This window comes from Sander vitreus, chromosome 11 (genome assembly GCF_031162955.1).
Source record: "Sander vitreus isolate 19-12246 chromosome 11, sanVit1, whole genome shotgun sequence".
NCBI lineage: Eukaryota > Metazoa > Chordata > Actinopteri > Perciformes > Percidae > Sander > Sander vitreus.
The window spans coordinates 16,806,375-16,825,379 of NC_135865.1; the positions used below are offsets into that span (position 1 = coordinate 16,806,375).

The window sequence follows — 19,005 nt, forward strand, 5'->3', positions numbered from 1 at the left end:
CGGATGGGGGAGCCACCCCCAGGGTGGGAACCACTGTTAAAAAAGCGACAATAATCCTATAAGCATTTCACCCAATAGGGAATTATATCGACTTTTTGACAATTTTGTTTTATAATGTTCAAAATTCATGTTCTGGCTTATTAAATGTAAAAAAATGAAAATAAATAAAATATATACAGTAGTTTCTAGCCTATTCATACTACAGCCTATACTGAGTGACTGACAAAACCTTTAACCATTATGTTGCAAAATTAGAGTTAAACCCATTAATTAACATGCAGCTTTAATCATCATATTGTGCCACACTGCCTGACAGTATAGTATACTGTGTATATATATATATTCTGTTTTGTCCCAGCCTTTAACCAAAGCTATATGATGTTTATACACTGAGTGACATATTCATATCCTTTATTTATTTATTTTAAGCTGTATCATTTTATCAAATGGAAATGTTCTAGATGTCTTGTGCATAGTTTTATACACATTAGCAAAAATAAAAACGTCCTGACAATTTTGATGTTTTTTGGAAATGTTGGAATCAAAATTCTGTGGGTTTTGCATGAGTTTTTAATAACTGACCCAATGAATGAATCAGTGGGGTTTATGAGGCTAATTTTATATGCTCTATATAAGTGTTTATTTAACTATTTCTTCTGGCACAACGGTGCAGTTCAGAATTGATTTCAGTTTCCCAGCGAGTATAAACAGTAGAAGTCAGTATGTGAGTCAAGATGCTAAACAATCATGGCAAATAAATATAGGAATGTATCAAAGGAATGCAGAGTATCCTACTAATGTATACATACATGGAAAAGCAGATATATATTTCAAACAAATTCCTGCCTGGAATAAAACAGACACTGTCATATTTATATTAAAGAAGTGGGAGTGGGTGGGTAATACCCTTTAGTCTGTCCCCTCCTGGTTGTGTGTACTGTATGTGTGGCCTGTTCATTGTCAGTATAGTAAGAAAGGGTCAGCCACGCAACAGCATCCACTGGAGCTGCCAGACTTGCAAACAAAACATATTTACATTACACTGGTCTGATACTACCTATTTTTACTCTAGGCACTGATGCATGAAATTTGGCATGAAACATGGAAAGGATGGCACACCGAGTCTTATAGTCTTTTTTGTTTTGCTCTTGGACACTTTTGCAAAACAGCTGAAAGACACACTCTTTGCTTTTGCAGTTTGCAATACTATGAGTTAGCCTAAAATTCCATTTAAAAAAAAAAGCCGAAGTGCATTTTGTGGTTGAGAGTAGATGACACAAAGCCTGACTTGCCCTCTGATGCTTGTTGGTGACCTATAAAACCACCCAAGACCTTGCACTTTGTGGTCGTTTTCTGTCTCTTTGTGATAGTTTTGTGTCTCTTTGTGGTCATTTAGTGTGTTATTTGTGGTAGTTTTGGGTGCTCTTTGGAGACACTTCATGGAGGTTCTGGTCCTGGGGCCGTAGGCCTGTACCCAGTAGGCCCAGTTCAGTAATCCATCCATGGTACTAACAACCCGACTAGCTATCCCCACCCCTGGATGAATCAATCAATCAATCTTTGAAAAGACTATTGTATACATTATATAATTATCAAGATGTAGGGCCTTTGCCCCCTATTGCTAAGTGTTAAGTGTGCTTCTCCTGCTCTTTTTTATGGATAGTGGCCTGGGGCTTTGGATAGGGCCGGTGCCTCCGCATCGCCCACTCCTTCATGTATGTAGCTGCGTACAGGGACAGGGATAAAAGAAAAGCAGAGCTTTGGAAAGCTCAAACTGGGATTTTTTTTTCTTTCTTGTCTCTATTTCATGTCTTCTGCTCGCCCACCTTCTCACTGGCAGGAAGAGAAGTCTCCTACGCCTTGGTGGTGTGGGACTGAAGATGGAGAAAGCACATTTAGTGTCTTGGCAGCATCAGAGGACCCCTGGAGGCCCTGATTTGGAACTGAGGCAAAGATGAACATTTCAGCAAGAGCATAAAAACGAGTGTTCCAGCAAGAAAGAGAAAACAGGCAAGACACAATGCTGTTTTGGATTAGTTATGTAAGCAATTAAAGTTCTGCCATGTTCTCAGTGATCTCAGTTATGTAATAGTAAATAAAATCACAAGTCAACTTCACACTGATCACCATAGGGCGAAGAAACACTTGTACACATATAATTATTATATTCATAGAGTACTATTTATTTATTCTATATTATATGATTTCCATTCAGATCACTGTACATATACAGTGTATATTAACTCTAGAGGTCATTAATTCAGCAAGAAATTAAACATTTTCAAATATATAAACAGAATTGTTTTCTTCAAACCTATGTACTCGAGGTTAAGAGGTTCAAATTGGGCCCCACAGCCTGATTAATCTGCCAGGGGTCCCCGAAGCAAAAATTAGCTTCTGGGTCCTTGTCAAATCAGGACTCACCTTCAGACCCTTGTCATGGAAAATGATAATGCACACAGTAATCGTAAAGCTTTTGGGACCTTCTGGAGTTTGGAGGCCTCTGGGCTGTTGCCCACTTTGCCCAGTTGATCATCCTTCTGTGGGTCACCTAGGATAGGACAATAATATGGAACACCATGGTCTTTTGGATAAAAGTGTCCAGGAAATTATAATAAAGTATATGTAATCAAGTAAAATGTTGAATGCAGGACTTTTACTTCTAACGGAGTATTTCTACGCTGTTGTATAGGTACTTTTACTTGAGTAAAATATCTGAGTACTTCTTCCACCACTGATGTCTTGGTCTGTTGACATACATGCTCAGTAGCTGTTATGATTTTATCCACGGCACTTTTTAAGATCCACATCATTGGCTTAAAGATTAAACATTTAAGTTCATTCCTTGACCTTGGAAATAGTATCGTTTTTTTACCTGTTGGAATTCTTTGTTTTTATCACAAGTTATGTAATGAATATACACAGTATCTATTATAGTTTATATAGTATATAGCCTATATTTTATAATAATATTCTATTGCTAAACCTTAAAAAGGTTAATCCTCCAGCGGTCTATTCAACCTGACAGCCACCTGAAACACATTTTTCAACATTTCTACACAATATCCTTCCCTGAGGTATTCACCTTAAGAAGGAATGGAAGATGGAAATGAAATGCCATTTCTATTTTAATCTCTGCAGCAGCTGCATCTCCTGCCCTGTCTGCCCCCCCACCTCCACACACACACACACACACACACACACACACACACACACACACACACACACACACACACACACACACACACACACACACACACACACAGACTAACTACCTGCAATCTAATTGTCATGCTGCTAGGTTTGGCTTTTTAAATCATGCTGCCTGCTCTGTTTGAACTTGATTTCCAAATGCCCCAGTTGCTTATATTTTATTACAATTGATGTTGTGATAAAATGGAGGAGGCAGGGCAGTGTGTGTTAATGTGTGACTGTGTGACAGGCTGTATGTATATAATTACCAATCATAAACACTTCATTTACATGTGGTTATAGCAGAAATCTGAAATCAGCATCATTTGTATTAATTTTTATGTTTGTTAAATCACATCCCTGATAAGTATTGAATTGCCTTTAATTGAAGTGTACACTCTTTGCTCTGAGCGTTCCCAAGAGGCCATTTTCTCTCACTGTTTTCAAAACAAGATGGGAAAAGTGAGTCTCAGAGTTTAAGAGGCCTCAAATGAGAACAAGACACTAGGGACCCCCAAAACACAAAATGTAAAATTAATTGACTTCTTCAGTGTCATAAAAAGGTTTCACTTGTAAGATATTTCATACACTTATGAGTTTATAATCCAGCCTACTGTGTAAATTCCTCTAAATAAAGCATCAAATCCTATCGACCTCAATCTGAAACACTAATTAGAGAGTCAATCGTTATCGTCTGCAGGGTGCTATAATAATGCCTTCCTTGAGACATTTTACATCTTGGTGTTTGGCAACAGAGTCAACTTTAATATCCCTGAAATGTTCCAGTAGGGTGGAGAGGTGGGGAGTTTTTACAGCTGATCAAGCAGAGGGAGGGAATCGGTTTTGTACAGAGAACCACCATCCAAGGCTCAAGAATGAGGTTTCCTCCACTTAGAGATGAGCATGGTGGCTCTCCTGCAGAGTCCTCCACCTCCACAAGAGAAGGAAACCAGCAGGGGGGAGCCTCATCACATGCTCTATAATACTGAATGTATAAAGGCAGCGGGATTACACTGATCTTATTACCACATTTCTGTTTAAATAAGTTAGGCTGGAAATGATTTCCTGTAGAGATTCTCTGCCTGACCGTATTCAGATGCCCATAAAAAGATTTTGTCAGATGTATATATTTTGGTAGTGTTTATGAAATACTATTTATCTTTCATTTTATTGTATTTATATCTCAGTCAGATGAAAACTCTCATTAGTGGAGCCACACTGCCTTGCTATATTGCCATGCGTTTTTCTACCGTGTGTGTTGTTAACGTGCAAAACAAAAAAAAGCCTGGGAGTATTTTGTCTTGTCTCACATGTAGGCATACACCAAATCCTTCAGCTGTTGTATAAATCCATGCAATCAGTACTTCAATTTCTAATTTTAGAGGACTACATAATAGCGACAGATGGCATAGATTTAGGTTCTGGAATCTGTGAGGACAATTTCACTACAACCATCAAGAAGTAACTGCGACAAAAACTGAAATATCTCTCAGAGCGATTCTGCATTAAACTGTGAGTTGCTCACTGTCAGCTTTTCTCCATCTCTGAAGGGACTGCTTGTAAAATGTGTTTTTGTCGTTTCAGCTAATCAGGAAGGAAAACTAAGAAACTGGGAGGGAAATCTAGAAGGAATTTCTGGCACAACTATACCTTCCAATAAGCACATGGAGAAGGAAATATATTTGAGCCTTTGAAACTGGGAAAATCACAACATTTTACAAAAAGCACAGTAAATCACTGCTCCAGGGACTGCAGGCCTGGCTACTTTCTAGTAATCTGTTTACATAACAACATTATACTATGTGCTTTAATGCTCAATTAAACGTGAAAAACACAATTAAGCACACTGGAGTCATTCATAATTGCAGATAATAACTTATAACTTATGCCTTACAGACAGACTGGTCCCCAGACCATATGTGGGAGGTGGATGAAATGACAATAACAACTGTGAAATCTGTAAAAGATATTCAATGAATACTTTTGTTGTGTTTTTGTTAGGAGTGGGGAACAAAACAGTGCTTTACAATATGTCTTACTGATATGATTGATTGCAAGGTTTTCCATTAGAATGCAAATAATGAAATAAAGTGTATTGAAATAAATTGATTGACTTACTATGGGGGGGGGGGGTCCTGTTCCTTATGTAATTTATTGAACGTACTGTAATGTACTGAGCAGAGAGGGGATTATTTCAATTATAAAGCTTTTTTTTGCAAGTGGCCACAAAACATTTACAATTCCTAAATTCAGTTCTTCCAAATTAAAGTGAAGGGTATTTTCATTTCCAGGTGTTGCAGTGGTGGAAGTATTCACATTAAGTAAAAGAAAGAATATCACTCAATAAATATACTCAAGTGAAAGTCCTTCAATCAGAATTCTACTTCAAGGAAATGTTTGACATATCAAGATATTATCTATATTATAATATCTATCTATATTAATATTATATATGTTGTCACCCAAACACAATGAAGGTGAATACAATGTTGAACTTTATACTGAAGAAATAGTTCCTATCTGCTATCTCTATCTGACACAAACACACGTATCCAGTAGAGGAATTTGTACTTGCTGTTTGCACAGATCATCCCCCACACACACACTCCTCTGTTACAGCTGAAAATTAGACTGAAATTGACAACTCATGTGTTGCCATCTGGTTGCCATGACACCTAGTTATTAGGCCGTCCGACAGTCCTAGCTCGGCTTGTTTGTTCCGTCTTCCCCCTCCTGCACATCAACATTGTTTCCGATATAAAAAGGCACAAAACATCAGAGGGGAGTGTTGAGAGTGTGGGCTGAACAGCTAGGCTCTCTCATAGCAGTGGTAACTTCCAACTAAGGTACGGTACAAGCAATACATAATCTGTCACCATGTTCAGTCAGCCGTGTTCCAAAATCCTAGAAAAAGAATGCGTTGCCATTAGGGCACCTTTTTTTTGGGGGCTTTTCCCTTTATTATAGAGCAACAGCGGATAGACACAAAAGGGGGAGAGAGAGAGAGAGAGAGAGATGGGGGATGACATGCAGCAAAGGGCAGCAGGTTGGATTTGAACCCACGCCACTGCAGGACTCAGCTAACATGGGACAAATGCTCTTACTGGGTGAGCTAGAGGCCGCCCCACAAGGCAAATACCTTAAAAGTGACAACATACAGTGTGCTGTTCATTGTTCATTTTCACTATGCTGCCTCAAAATAAAAATGTTTCCTAACACAACACCTCTGTGTTGCACAGGTACAAAAGCCTAATTTCCCACACATTTCAGCCTCCGTCTGGACCACATTGAGACTTTAATGCTCCACTGATCAATGACGATTAAAGCATTTAAAGGCTCCTTTGTTCAGTCTGTGCATTGGAATCTCCTTCATCCTCAAAACTGCTGGGCTGGATGGGTGTTCCTCTACTCCTCAGGATAACAGCCGTATGAACTCATGTCCCCTGGATTAAAAGTGCACAGGGCAGACATGGCCTTTTTGTCATGGACTGCTATATCCCACAGACACCCAAGGGACTGTGCTGCAGTCTGAGAGCATGGGGGTGGTGGCGTGACTCATGCAGCTCCCCCCCTTTCATCCTGACATTTGACATACTGATGCAGAGGATCTCAGCTGGAACAAACACGGTGTGCTGTGTCACAGCTGCAATGTCTGAGCCCCTGGCTTACAGAGCCGACAACAGGTAACAATGAGTCAGCGCCTATTTCATTCAAACACCTACACTGTGAAAATAAGGGGGTTGTTTTCAAGCAGATTACATTTCTTTTTCCAGTCTGTTCCCCACTGAGATTTCAACATCTCATGATGCTATACCTTTCATTCCTTGAAAGTCATTCTTGCTTTATCTCTGCAAGGACATAAGGAAAAGGCATCTGCACTCTGCATCAGGGATTCAACACAATCTCTAAAATGAGTTGGGAGGCAAACCAAGGAGAAAGGAGAACTGAAATCATAGAGGCTAGTCTTTTTTAATCATCTCTTAAAACCATTTCAGTTTAAATTTATTTTTTTGTTCTCACCCTCTCTGACACAAGGGATTAACTCTAAATCCATGTTACCCAAAACTGAAGGGTTTATCAAAAAATAAATGTTATGAATACACTTTATTTTATTATTGTGCATTAGGTTATCCTATTTCTTGTAGAATATGTTTTATTTTATGTTACTCCGCAAAGCACATTGTAGCTTGTTTCAGAAAAGTATGACCTCAAATTCTTAAATCTTAAATCAATATAAGACTTGCACTTGCATCAGTATTTTTTTGACAGGATTAAGGCTATACTTGTGCCGATGTATCAGAGAGTGGTCAAAACCTGTTAGTTGTTAAATATAAAAATATAAAAAAAGGTTAACATATCCTAGCAATATGTAGACATACAAGTCGGAAAAGCACAGAAGAAAATAAGTAATTTGGTTATAAAAACAACCCTCAGAGTGCAACAAAGAGCATGTCAGTCCACTCACTTCATTTCACTTAAGCTTGGAAGCCTCAGTCGAGTGTTGAACGCACTTTTATTGTTTAGGTGTCAAATGTAACAGTGTCACCATTCAGAGAGGGAGTAAAGAGTAAATGGTCACATAAAAAAATATAAAATCAACAATGAAAATGGTTACACGGGGAAAGTCTGGTTCCCGTGGCAACACAGATGTACAGTTGAGCCAGTGTCCAGATCCAGACGTGTATGTGTTTGGTTTGCACAATTCCACAGCCTATATTTATCTCAAACAATAAGAGTCCTTTTTTTGTTTACTACCCATGCATACAGTTGACAATTCCACGTGTTGAGTCAGTGTCTTAACAGGAGCTGGCACTTTCAATACAAAATATTTACACTACCATTTATTATTCTTATTATCATCATCGCCTTCGTCGTTACTATTTGTTACTATGGATTTGAATACTCTGAGCACATACAGAAACTCTTGAGCACCTCATTTCATATTGATTGGAGGAGAAAAAGAAAATGTAAAGTAGGACAAATGTTGGCATCTTCACTTTAAATGTCACCCATTCCTGACAAGAGAGATCGGCTGTAGATATTCAAACACTGAAAAGATAAGAACTTTTTGTCCCATCAGGATGAAGCAATTAGTTATATTACTACTCGGCAATCTGCTGTCAGAGTCTCCCAGAGAGGAAAACAAAATATCACACGATATGTGAAAGACTCTGCTATTGTTTTCTATTATATCTCAAAGTGAGAAAGTAGGAAAGAGATGACTGCACCAATGTTTCGAGAAAGACACTGACTTGTCCACCATTTTCTCTCCCTTGCTTTTTTAACGACTGGGAAAATAAAAAAAATAAGAAAATGGAGGTGCTTTCAGGTCACCTCTTTGGTTCAGCCCTGTGATGAGTAGAAAAACATCCCACCAACCTCTGCACAAAACAAGCTGGGAGAAAAATTGTACATACTGTAAATCAAATACTCCTCAATATTCAAAACAACTGGATCCCAGAAATCTGTTTTGGATGTGTGTACAGTAGCTACTTGCAACCGAGTCGTGGTAACAAAAAATGTGTCTCCTGTATTACAAACATTTGACTTATTTATAACAGACTGTAGAACAACCTAAAGAGTAAAGATCCTGATCTGTGACTGTTTGCTGATGATTTCCCCCCCATACTCAAAAACATCAAAACAAATCCAAACAGAAGAGAGTAACATAAGGCGAGGGCATGTTCCTTTTTTGTCATTTGTCAATTTCTCTTGTGGCAAATTCCAGGCATTCCTCATTCAAAATGTATTCATTACTAACACGTCGTTATTAATATCATGTCACTGCTGATTTTATGATCTGTGGAGTAAAATCCATCGCGTTCAACCATGAATTTTTCTTGTTTCATTGGCATGTGCATGTGTGTGTGTCTAAGTGTGTGTCTCTCTGCTGCGGGTCTAAGTAGCTTCATCTAAGTAGACTTTTTGCCTGGCCTGTTCCTCGAGGCCCCCGGGGCTATTGTATATTGCAAGAGGAGCAGCATGGTTCATCCTTGTCCGGCTGGGCGGCGTAGTCCATCTGCCGAACGATCTCAGCGAACAGTTCGTCTACCATGGTTTTGCTCTTGGCCGAGGTCTCCATGAACGGGCAGCCCCACTCCTCGGCCAGGGCCTGACCTTCGCTGGACGATACCTCCCTCTCGCTTTCCAGGTCCACCTTGTTCCCCACCAGGATCACAGGAACCTTCTCGTACCTGGGGACAGACACAGACCAACATCGGGTTGTGAGACACAGACATAAGATATACTCAGCCAAAACTGATACTGAACTTACAGACTTACAAGACAGGAAATTATGCTTTGAGAACTTGGTATTAACACATGCTTAGTGCTTCAAAAGGTTTTGATTGCTCCACTGAATAAAACCTCTACACTTAGCACGTGAAAATCCACTATTTAATTATCCATAATCCATTCATTTCACTTTGTATAACCTGAATGACCTGCTAAAACGGTCTTTCAATGGCAACAATGAACAACCTAGCCTCATATAATCATTTTCTTGACCTGTTTCTCCATGTTCAAGGGAAAGTGCAACAGTCATCAGTCTCCCTGTTGCTTCTCTCCACATGACAAAAAAAGCCTGGCTTTTTCAAAATCACCAGCTTGGTACAGTTTTTTTTTTCTAAAAGCTCAGTTGGGTGCAACACTTGGAATGTCAAAATGGAAAGAAAATTATATGTTTAAAGTGTTTCTACTTCGGTGTGCACATGGTCTTTGACTATGGGAGAAAGCTTTTTACATAAAGAGCCTGGGCAGCCCCTTCTTGCTTTGAGAAGCTAACCACTGAACCTCCATGGCGCCCACCCTGTCTCATGTAAACACCAAGTCTAAAGCCTGACCCAGAAGAGAACAGGAAATGAGTAGTAGAGCTCTGACCCCTGAGGGTAGGAAGTGGGCATAATCCTTTGAGCTCTGAACTCTCTGTCATGTTGCTGGAGCACAACATGCCACTGTGGAACTGGACTACTTAGTGGACAGCCAGAAGAGACGGTCAGTTAAATTAAATAGGCTACTGCTCTATAATTATTAGAAGGAACACCTCTGACGCAGTTTCACCAATATACTGTAATTACTCCATTGGTTTTTGATATTGGAAAACATGGTGGGCCTCTAAGGCGGCTCGTACCCATCAAAAGAGATAACAAAGATCAAAAACATCAGCGAGATAGCAGATCATGCGTATCCTCATCCTCTTGTAAACAACAGGCTGCTATTTATTTCATCCTTATCTGTGTGTGAGGCTGGCAATGGAGCACTTTCCATCTGATGGACCCACCTTTTCAACCAAGTTTAAAATGTCTCTGTCCAGGACACTGAACTACATCGTAAAATCTAACGGAGTCATGCATCCAAACACCCATCAACCATCATTAGGATTTTCAATTGCTGTCCTTGCTCTATAAAATATACATGCTTCTAAATTATTTATAGGAGAAAAAACCCATCCTTGATTGCTATGGTAACAGGTATACAAGGAATTGACTAATGCTGGAGAGACTGTAGAAGAAGCAACTGTAATAATGTCCCAAGCCGAGCAGCCTGAGAAACTCTCAGAGGCCAGGGACTGCAGGTTTCAGCGTTAAATAAGCTTAAACTTTCAGAGAACAGGGAGCCGACTTTGATCTACTCATGAATACTTCATCCAGAGTGAACTTTAATCTCAACTATCCTGTTCTGTTCCCAGGATCGTCTCAGCCGCCAAGAGGAACTACCAGGATTTAATAGACGATCTTAGAGGTCAGTTGATGTGTAACCAAGAGCGGGATAGTGTTCTATGAGCTCAGAGGGAACTTGAATGAGAAACTACAGATTATGTTTCTCAACTTTAACATGCAGTGTACAGTGCATAGGTCTCATTCACTGCATTCCTGGTGTCAATAAAAACAGCCAAGGCCATTATTTTCCTGAGAATTATTTCGGCCCACATTTCAATGGTGGTACAGTAAGCAGCTCTTGCCTTGAACTCTAGATTCCCACCTTCATGGAAAAATCCTAAACATAGTTGTGGGTGAGCAGTTTGAAAGGCAAAGCCTTTACTTTTATAGCTGCACTCGTTTAGGAGGAGCCAAGGGGGGGGCTCAGTGTAGTTGGGGTAATGGTGCCATTTGGGTGTCTCTATTCTGCCCCAGGCTGTGGGTTTGGCTCAAATCTCCTTCTGTAAATCTCTCATGGAGGCCTATAGAAAGCCAACTATCTTATATATTATCTACCATTACATGCTGTTTCATAGCAGCTCTCACTTTCCTGACCCAAATGTTACTTGCTCCATAAAAAAACTGTTCAGGATGTTTAGTACCTGAGCTCTGTGTATGGATTCAAGCTCCTTAAATGTAACAGTAATTATTACCATCACTATCAAATCGTTTTTTCTTTTGTTTTGTGTAACACCCAGATCAGTGGATATAGATTTTCAATCAACTTACATAAAGCTGTGATTCTCTTGTCAGAGCTGCCTGCATGTCAGAAATCAAATGAAAGAAACATTATCATGGATGTCCCAAACAGCAGGGGGAATCCAAGTAAAGTCAGTCCAATTAGGTCATATCAAACACCCCAGTGTGCTGTTTTTTTTCCATAATGGAGGACTTGACTTGGTTAGCCCTATGCAAGCTATGTAGCTTATTTAGGCCTCATCATAACACAAGTGCAGCACAAAGACATCTGGTACCAAAGGAGTGGGTCTATATATAGTCATAATAACAGAGGAGGAAATCGGCTGTCCCAGGAGGTGTGAGACAGCGGCTGCCACGGATACCGTGGCTCCCAGGGCCTTAACATGAAGGGTGTCGGCCAAGGAAGCAAGGCTTGTCCGTAACACAAAATACATACAGAGTGGTTTATATGGTTTAGACACAAGCCTCAAAAGACAAATGAATAACTGATTGTTGTTTGTGTTGTGACACAGCACAAACAACATGCCATGCTTTAGTCTTCAGCTTGTGAGCTTGACGGCGCCCCGCACTGGAGCTGTCTGACACCCATTCGAGCTCCCCCAGACACACCTTATCTTTAATGCATGATGCATCAACCCATATAGGGCTCGCTGACGGACGGTGAAACCCAGCGGCCCAAGAGTCTCTGGGTTTGACTCTGGCCAACACTGCCAGGATGAGAGAGGAAACAAGGTGCGTGCTGGGCCTCCTCCGAACGGCCCTTTTGTGGAGGGTCAGTTTAGTCAGTAGACAGCAGCTGAGTCAGAGAGCAGCAGTATGCTCCTTTCTCCAGGCACAGCATAAGGGCAAAGAGAGATTTCTTCAGGAATAGATATCTAGAGAATCTTTGGTAAACACGCCATTTCCTTCAAAAGTTGATGCAATTCACTGATGATGGAGAAACTGGCCAAGACATGTCAAATTGGGGAAGATAAACGAGTAATGTACTTGACAGACTGTACAGGCTACTCATCCTTGGATCTGATGTATCACAGCAATAATACGGCACACTGCTATCTCCCTACAGTAATTATACCATCGGAGACAAATTCCTCCTCTCACTGTACAAGGTAAAAGACCTACAATCTGAAAAGCAAAGTGCCCCTGCTTTGGAAATTGACTTTTTTTGTATTGTGTTTCCATAAAATATTGGTAACAAATACGCTTTGAATAGTTTAGTGACTCATTTATAAGTCTGAAAATTATACATTACACTGAGGATATTATTCCAGTGTCGACACTTTCAGCATAATGTCAGAAAGATCTCTATGTGCAGCTTTAGAAATCACTAATTTACAGCACAATGTGTCAATTTGTTGTTAATACTTGCTTATGGACAACTTACTTTAGCATGTAGAGGTGCATTTGCCAACATTGCATAGTTGGATTAGGACACATACAACTGAAGATGTTATTATCTGACTGTTTTGACTCTTCAGAAAATGTTATGAGGATTTTTCTTTAATATGCACTCACTGTATGACTTAACAACAAAATGCTATAAACCACTTTTGCCTTGACAGCTTGTTGGCTGGCTGTTTTCATAATTGCTTGTAGTTGTTTTTTCTCTGTGATTATCCATGACAACAGCAAAAATACAATTCCATTTTTAATAGGCTTCTAAAAGAATAGTTCAATGGTATTTTGTCACTAATGAGCTAACACTGTTTAAGTGCAGTGCACAGTTTGACATCATCCTTACCGTCTGTGAGAAGCTTTGTGGTAAAGAACTGTACTCAATGAGATAAATGTTCAGTTTGTAGAATCAGTGAGATATATGTCGTGAGTATAAATATGTTTTGTATGTTTAAAGACACACGTTAGTTGATGGGGCATTCAACCATTCAGCATGTTAAAACAGCAGTGTAGGAACCAGGGTTTTTTCGGGGATTACCCATTCTAGGGGCTAAAAGTCAGGGTATCTTTTATTTAAACTTTGAACCATTCTTTTTAAAATGTCTTTTTATGACAGAACAATAATAAATTGCTGGAGTATCCCTTTTAAAATGCTAATCTAATACATTGAAACAGGCAGGGTTCTACGTTAGCTCTACTGTTGCTTTACTTGCTTTACAACCGCTTATCACTTGAGAAACATATAGCTCTGTATAATATAATACATATAGTCAGTGTACTAGAGAACCTGTCAGCATGTTCATCTCAGCTTAACTACACTGGTGCACAAGGGATATACTAAATCTGTGGCTACTTGTTTTGATATCGACCCGTTTTGACTGCCGAGGTGGTAGCGGCCGGAAACAAAAAGAGCTACGGCGAGTTGTTCAAAACCTTTCTTTTTAGAAACTCTGGGTACACAAACAATGTTCTCAATGCTCGAGTTCATGTGTAGAGCCCCTGGTGATACTTGCAGCAAAGTTTCATGTTGTTTCGAGCCTTCTTAGTGTTTTAAAAATAGCTATTTTGAGGCTAGCATAAAAGTGCCCCTATTACTCCCATTCAAAAGGCCATTTGACCAAAAAACGAAAAATACGGTACCTCTTAAAATCCGTCCTAAATATGCTTTTAAATGAAAGTTTGACTCAGGTACATTCACAAAAAGACCTTAGGTTGCATTTTGGTGAGAGTTACGCTTTAAGTCACCAATCACCAAATATCCCTGGTGTATAGTTAACTGCAGCTGAAGTGAGGAGTGATGAGGTCCCCAGCGGACGCAGATAGGCCTCAGTGTATTCATGTGCACCCATGGCCTCTATGCTAAAGCCACTTACAGCAGGCACTGATAGATGATGACAGGGTTCAGAGTAAGAGCGACGCACAGCAGCACCTCTGACCTGAGCGAATGCTAATATGATCGTGACGGGTCACCAGTGACAACAGTGTATGTGCAGGAACAATCTAAAAGCTGAGGTTAGCATAACAAATTTCCTAAATCCAATAGTTTACCAAAATCAGACAGCTGACACCTGTACTGCTGCAGCTGTGGTCCAAGTTCTACTTGCTACATTTCAACAATACCTCACTCAATGTTGAAAGAAAATTCCAGGGCTGCTAGATTTTCATTATCGATTCATCTACTGAATATTTTATTGATTAATCGATCGGTCTAATGGTGAAAAATGCCAATCACAACTTCCCAACCCAAGGTGTAAGGTATTCAGTTTACCATGATACGACAAAGAGAAGCAGCCAATCCTCCCATATGAGAAGCTGGAACCTGAAAAATTGTAGTGTTTTTTTTAAAAACTATTTTTGCTTTATATATGATTGGAACTATTTATTGATTCTCCAAATATTTGTGGATTCTTTTTCTAATGGTTTAGTTAACAAATCAGCTTGAGGAAATCCCACCCTTTTACTGATGTTATCATGATTTTCTCTCATCAGTCAGACTTTTGATGTCTATTTTTTTATATCTCTGTTCTTTTTGATGTCTCAACCTGTCTAGTCCTCTCCTATTGCATTTACTGATGTCCTACATTTCCCACAATGCCCTTCAACCAGTCTCACGGAACATGCCTGAACTTGTTGCATTTCACCTTTGGGTTTTAAGAGAGCTATAAGGAGGTTTTTTCAGTCAGGATTCAGGAAAGAAAGCAAGCTATTCACCTGTTACCTAAATCATAACATGTCTTGATACTGCATTGCATTATAAGCTATTGTCTGGATTGTCTAGAAGCACTGCAAATGTCTAACAATGTTTCACAATAGGTTAAGAGTTCAATTTGCAAATATACTCACAAGATAATTTGTGATTTATTTTTTAGCATTCTTACCTTCAGCAACAAGAGAAACACTGACACTTGTGATTATGGATGGTCAAATGTGAAATGAATACAGTATGTGGTTCTTGTTTTATCTTTGATGGGTATCGGAGCTATGTTTCACTTGAAATTAAATTATTTTAACTGAAAAATGAAACGCAACATCTTTATTTGTATTGTTGTAGATATGTGTTAAGTTTACTTCATAGATTTACAACCTCAAGAGCACAAGTCACCTTATATAACTGCTGTCAACAGAAAAGGCTGCAAGCAAACTGCTTTAGTTTGTTCAGACTTCATCTATAACACCCAGCTGAGTTGTGCAAAGCATTTGTGATCTTAAACATTATCTTTCTATGAAATGGATGTTGTTGTTGTTGTTGCAAGGCTAGAAGGAAGATGCTGAGGAGGTCTCTAAACCACAAGTCTGAGATATCCTTTGATTCATCTTCTTTTTAATAAATTAAGAGACATTTTGTGAATAACCAAAGAAAATATGCACACTTTCATTCAGAACAAACTCTGGAGAACTGCATACATGATATTGAATTAAAGTAGCCAATTAAACTACCCATAACTCCACTGTTTCAAACACAATCTAAAGTTTTAACCGTCTAAGCCCACATGAAGCATAAGAAAATAAATTATTCGGTGACATTAGAGAGCAGCACTAGACTCGGTGTTAAGTGTGAAATCACATAACGGCCTGGCTACATCTGCTGTCTGAACACACACACACACACACACACACACACACACACACACACACACACACACACACACACACACACACACGCACACACACACACACACACACACACTAGACTGAACATACCTCTCCTCATTCTCAACTCATATGGGGGAAACATGTTGACCTCATTTTTTCATCCAGAGCCACAGATTTATAGGATTGTTTATAAGGTGCATTTAAAAAAAGCCTAAATCCAATAATGTGACAAAGACTAAAGGTAACTTAAAAATAAACTGGAAAATAAACTGTCACAACAGAGCTAGGAAGACAAAACTAAAGCCTGGTATGACTGCACTGACCTTGTGCCGAGCATTATCGTAAGTAATTAGCTGTATCAGTAAACAGTATGGGCTTTAAGCTGCACTGCTTTAAATATGAATCTTCATTAGAACAGACTCCTTTCTCTGGAGCCCACTGGACTTGCTACATTGACTGTAACACATCCACTGACACCTGCAATGACTGATGAACCGCACGCAGTCACAGCCCAGTGAGTACTGCCACCAATCATTTAACCAGTAGCATCTATGACATAGTCTATTTAGGTTCTCTCTGGGATATTTAACATCATGTCATGTCATGAGGTGAATGTACAGCACAGTGGATCTTCACAGTGAGTTGAGTTAAGAAACACCAATGACATGATAGCCCAACAACACAGCTTCAGCTAACCTCTTCTGTGTATCAATCAGCTTACTCTGGTGACCTCATATATCTGGATCATCTGTGTTACAGCACTCAGACATCAGGCGATTTCATGCTTTCAATTGTGCCGCTCTTCGTAAAGAGCTTGTGCAGCTTGTTAATTAAAAACATGGCTTCTTCTCCTCTGCACATTAGTGTGTTCACCCTAACCCATACAAAATTTTGGAGCGGTGCTTTCTTGAAGCTCTCTGCAGAGCCTCTGTTGTACTGAATCCTGGGTATCCCTGGCTGGGTGTTTCACAGTGGTTGCAGCATCCGGCACAGTGGGCAGCAGCTTGACAGATCACAGACAGTGTCTAGCATGTTACGACTGGAAGACTGGCTGGACCTCACAGTGCTGATGGACTGAGTGGATCAGCACTGTTTCCCTGCAAGGTACTGTCATTCCTAGGACGCAAATGTATGGAAACATTGCAAAGTCTGCAGAAACACTGAGGAGATGAGGCTATTCTTAGAGATCACTAATGATTACTTTTAGAGCTGCTGGGTCTGCAGTGCAAGGGCATTTGCCTACCTACAAGCACCAAAATAGAACAGGCATGTTGTATTGCTCTGTAGTCTGCCCTGAAGATGCACAGCATCTCCATTCAAGCACAGTTCTCAGACCAGGCCTAGGCCCACCCTGAAACTACAGGGCCTGATAGGCCAGCCCTATGTGTTAAGAATAATATCCAATATTAACAATTTGGACATTATTATTTTCCTGTGCATCATTTCACCCACCTTTTCACTCTTATGATCTGATCCCTCATCGGCTTGATGTCCTGGAAGCTTTGCTGGTTGACAAGGCTATAGACCAGAATGAATCCTTGACCGTTTTTGATGTAAAGGTCCCGCATGGAAGCGAACTGCTCGGTACCAGCGGTGTCAAGGATCTCCAGCACCGAGGGTGAGGAGTCCACCTCGATCTCCTTGCGGTAAAAATCCTCAATAGTGGGGTCGTACTTCTCAATGAACGTCCCGGTAACAAACTGCACAGTGAGGGCGGATTTCCCGACCCCACCGCTGCCCAGGACCACCACTTTATACTCGCGCATCGCGGATTAAATCAAGTCGTAAGGTAACGTTATCAAATCTCCGCGCGTCATTGAAATGAACTCAAAATGTTCCCGCACGAATTACATTCACCATTCGTGTCCCATTATGAACGGGTTGTCAATAACACAGTCTTGCTCGCCGCTGCTCAGCTATGGCAGAGCACAAAGACTCGGTGCCCAAAGATGGATTTCATTGTAGAAATTCCCCCATGCAGGCCAGACACTGACAGCTATACGGGCATCCGATGACTGTAATTGTCCAAAAATGTGCCCTGGGAGGAAGAAAATATCGCCCGATGATGTGGAGCCTGCGGGTTTTCATCTGCTTAGCTCACCCCTCTGTCTGCATCAGAAAAAAACAAACTTGCTCCATCGAGGACACTGGTAAAACGCTGGCTTAGCCCCTACAATGAACTGCAGGCGCAGTTTTTCAAGCTGGATGCAGCCTCAGGAAAACCGCACCAACTAAACTATTTCCACACGTAATTAAAGAACTTGCGTCTCTTTGTTTCTTTTTCACCATCTCTGGCATGTCTCCGCTTCACCCTCGCTTTCCTGTGCAATCCCAGCCGCCATACTCTCGGGTGGAGACCCACGGCCGCTGCGTAACCAGCTGGTCCCCGCTCGGCTCCCGTACTGAAGCAGGAAAAAAAAAAATTACGGACCCTCCCTCCTCAGACGGATGTGCGAGCGGTCCAACGGCCAGCCTCCGCTCTCTGTAAACCTCACTTGTGCCCATAGACTGTACGCTTGTGCCTGAATAGCCGCTCGGAGGGAGCCAGTCACATTCAAGTTGCATTTCCGTTCATGTGTTAAATTTTCCATCATTCGGTTGCCCTAGTGACATCCAAAGAGAGCTCGACCAATCACAGGGGCGGCTCGAGGATGTGGTATCCAGGAGAAGGAAAATGCACTGGATGCTGTTGCTATGGTAACGCTGCCTATTGTTGCTGCTGTCCAAATTTAAGAATGTATAAAAGCTACCAAACCATAAAGTCAAGAGATTGAATTATTTATTATTGCGTGATAGGAACTAGTGCAGGTTGCATTACCAAGACATTACACCTATTTACTGAATGGAAAATCATTAAATGTAGCTGCACTGTAACTGTATTTCTGGTCTATTCTATTTGTCATTTTAGGTCATTAAATCACATTTTTAA

General features: G+C 40.4%; 1 protein-coding gene across 1 annotated transcript; it reads right to left on the bottom strand.

Moving 5' to 3' along the window:
* Positions 1-7,686: 7,686 nt before the first annotated feature.
* On the bottom strand, positions 7,687-18,463 carry rap2aa (RAP2A, member of RAS oncogene family a). Its single transcript, XM_078261958.1, has 2 exons — positions 17,529-18,463; positions 7,687-9,386 (listed from the first exon to the last, which is right to left on the bottom strand). The coding sequence occupies exons 1-2, from the start codon at positions 17,840-17,842 to the stop codon at positions 9,149-9,151; spliced, it is 552 nt and encodes a 183-aa protein (XP_078118084.1). The 5' UTR covers positions 17,843-18,463; the 3' UTR covers positions 7,687-9,148.
* Positions 18,464-19,005: the final 542 nt, after the last annotated feature.

What these genes read in the sequence shown, in the direction of transcription:
- rap2aa (XM_078261958.1), bottom strand. Translation starts at nt 17,842, where the DNA reads ATGCGCGAGTATAAAGTGGTGGTCCTGGGCAGCGGTGGGGTCGGGAAA. An exon ending in CAGATCATAAGAGTGAAAAG is followed by an intron (nt 9,387 to 17,528) that starts GTGGGTGAAATG and finishes GTCTGTCCCCAG; the next exon opens with GTACGAGAAGGTTCCTGTGA.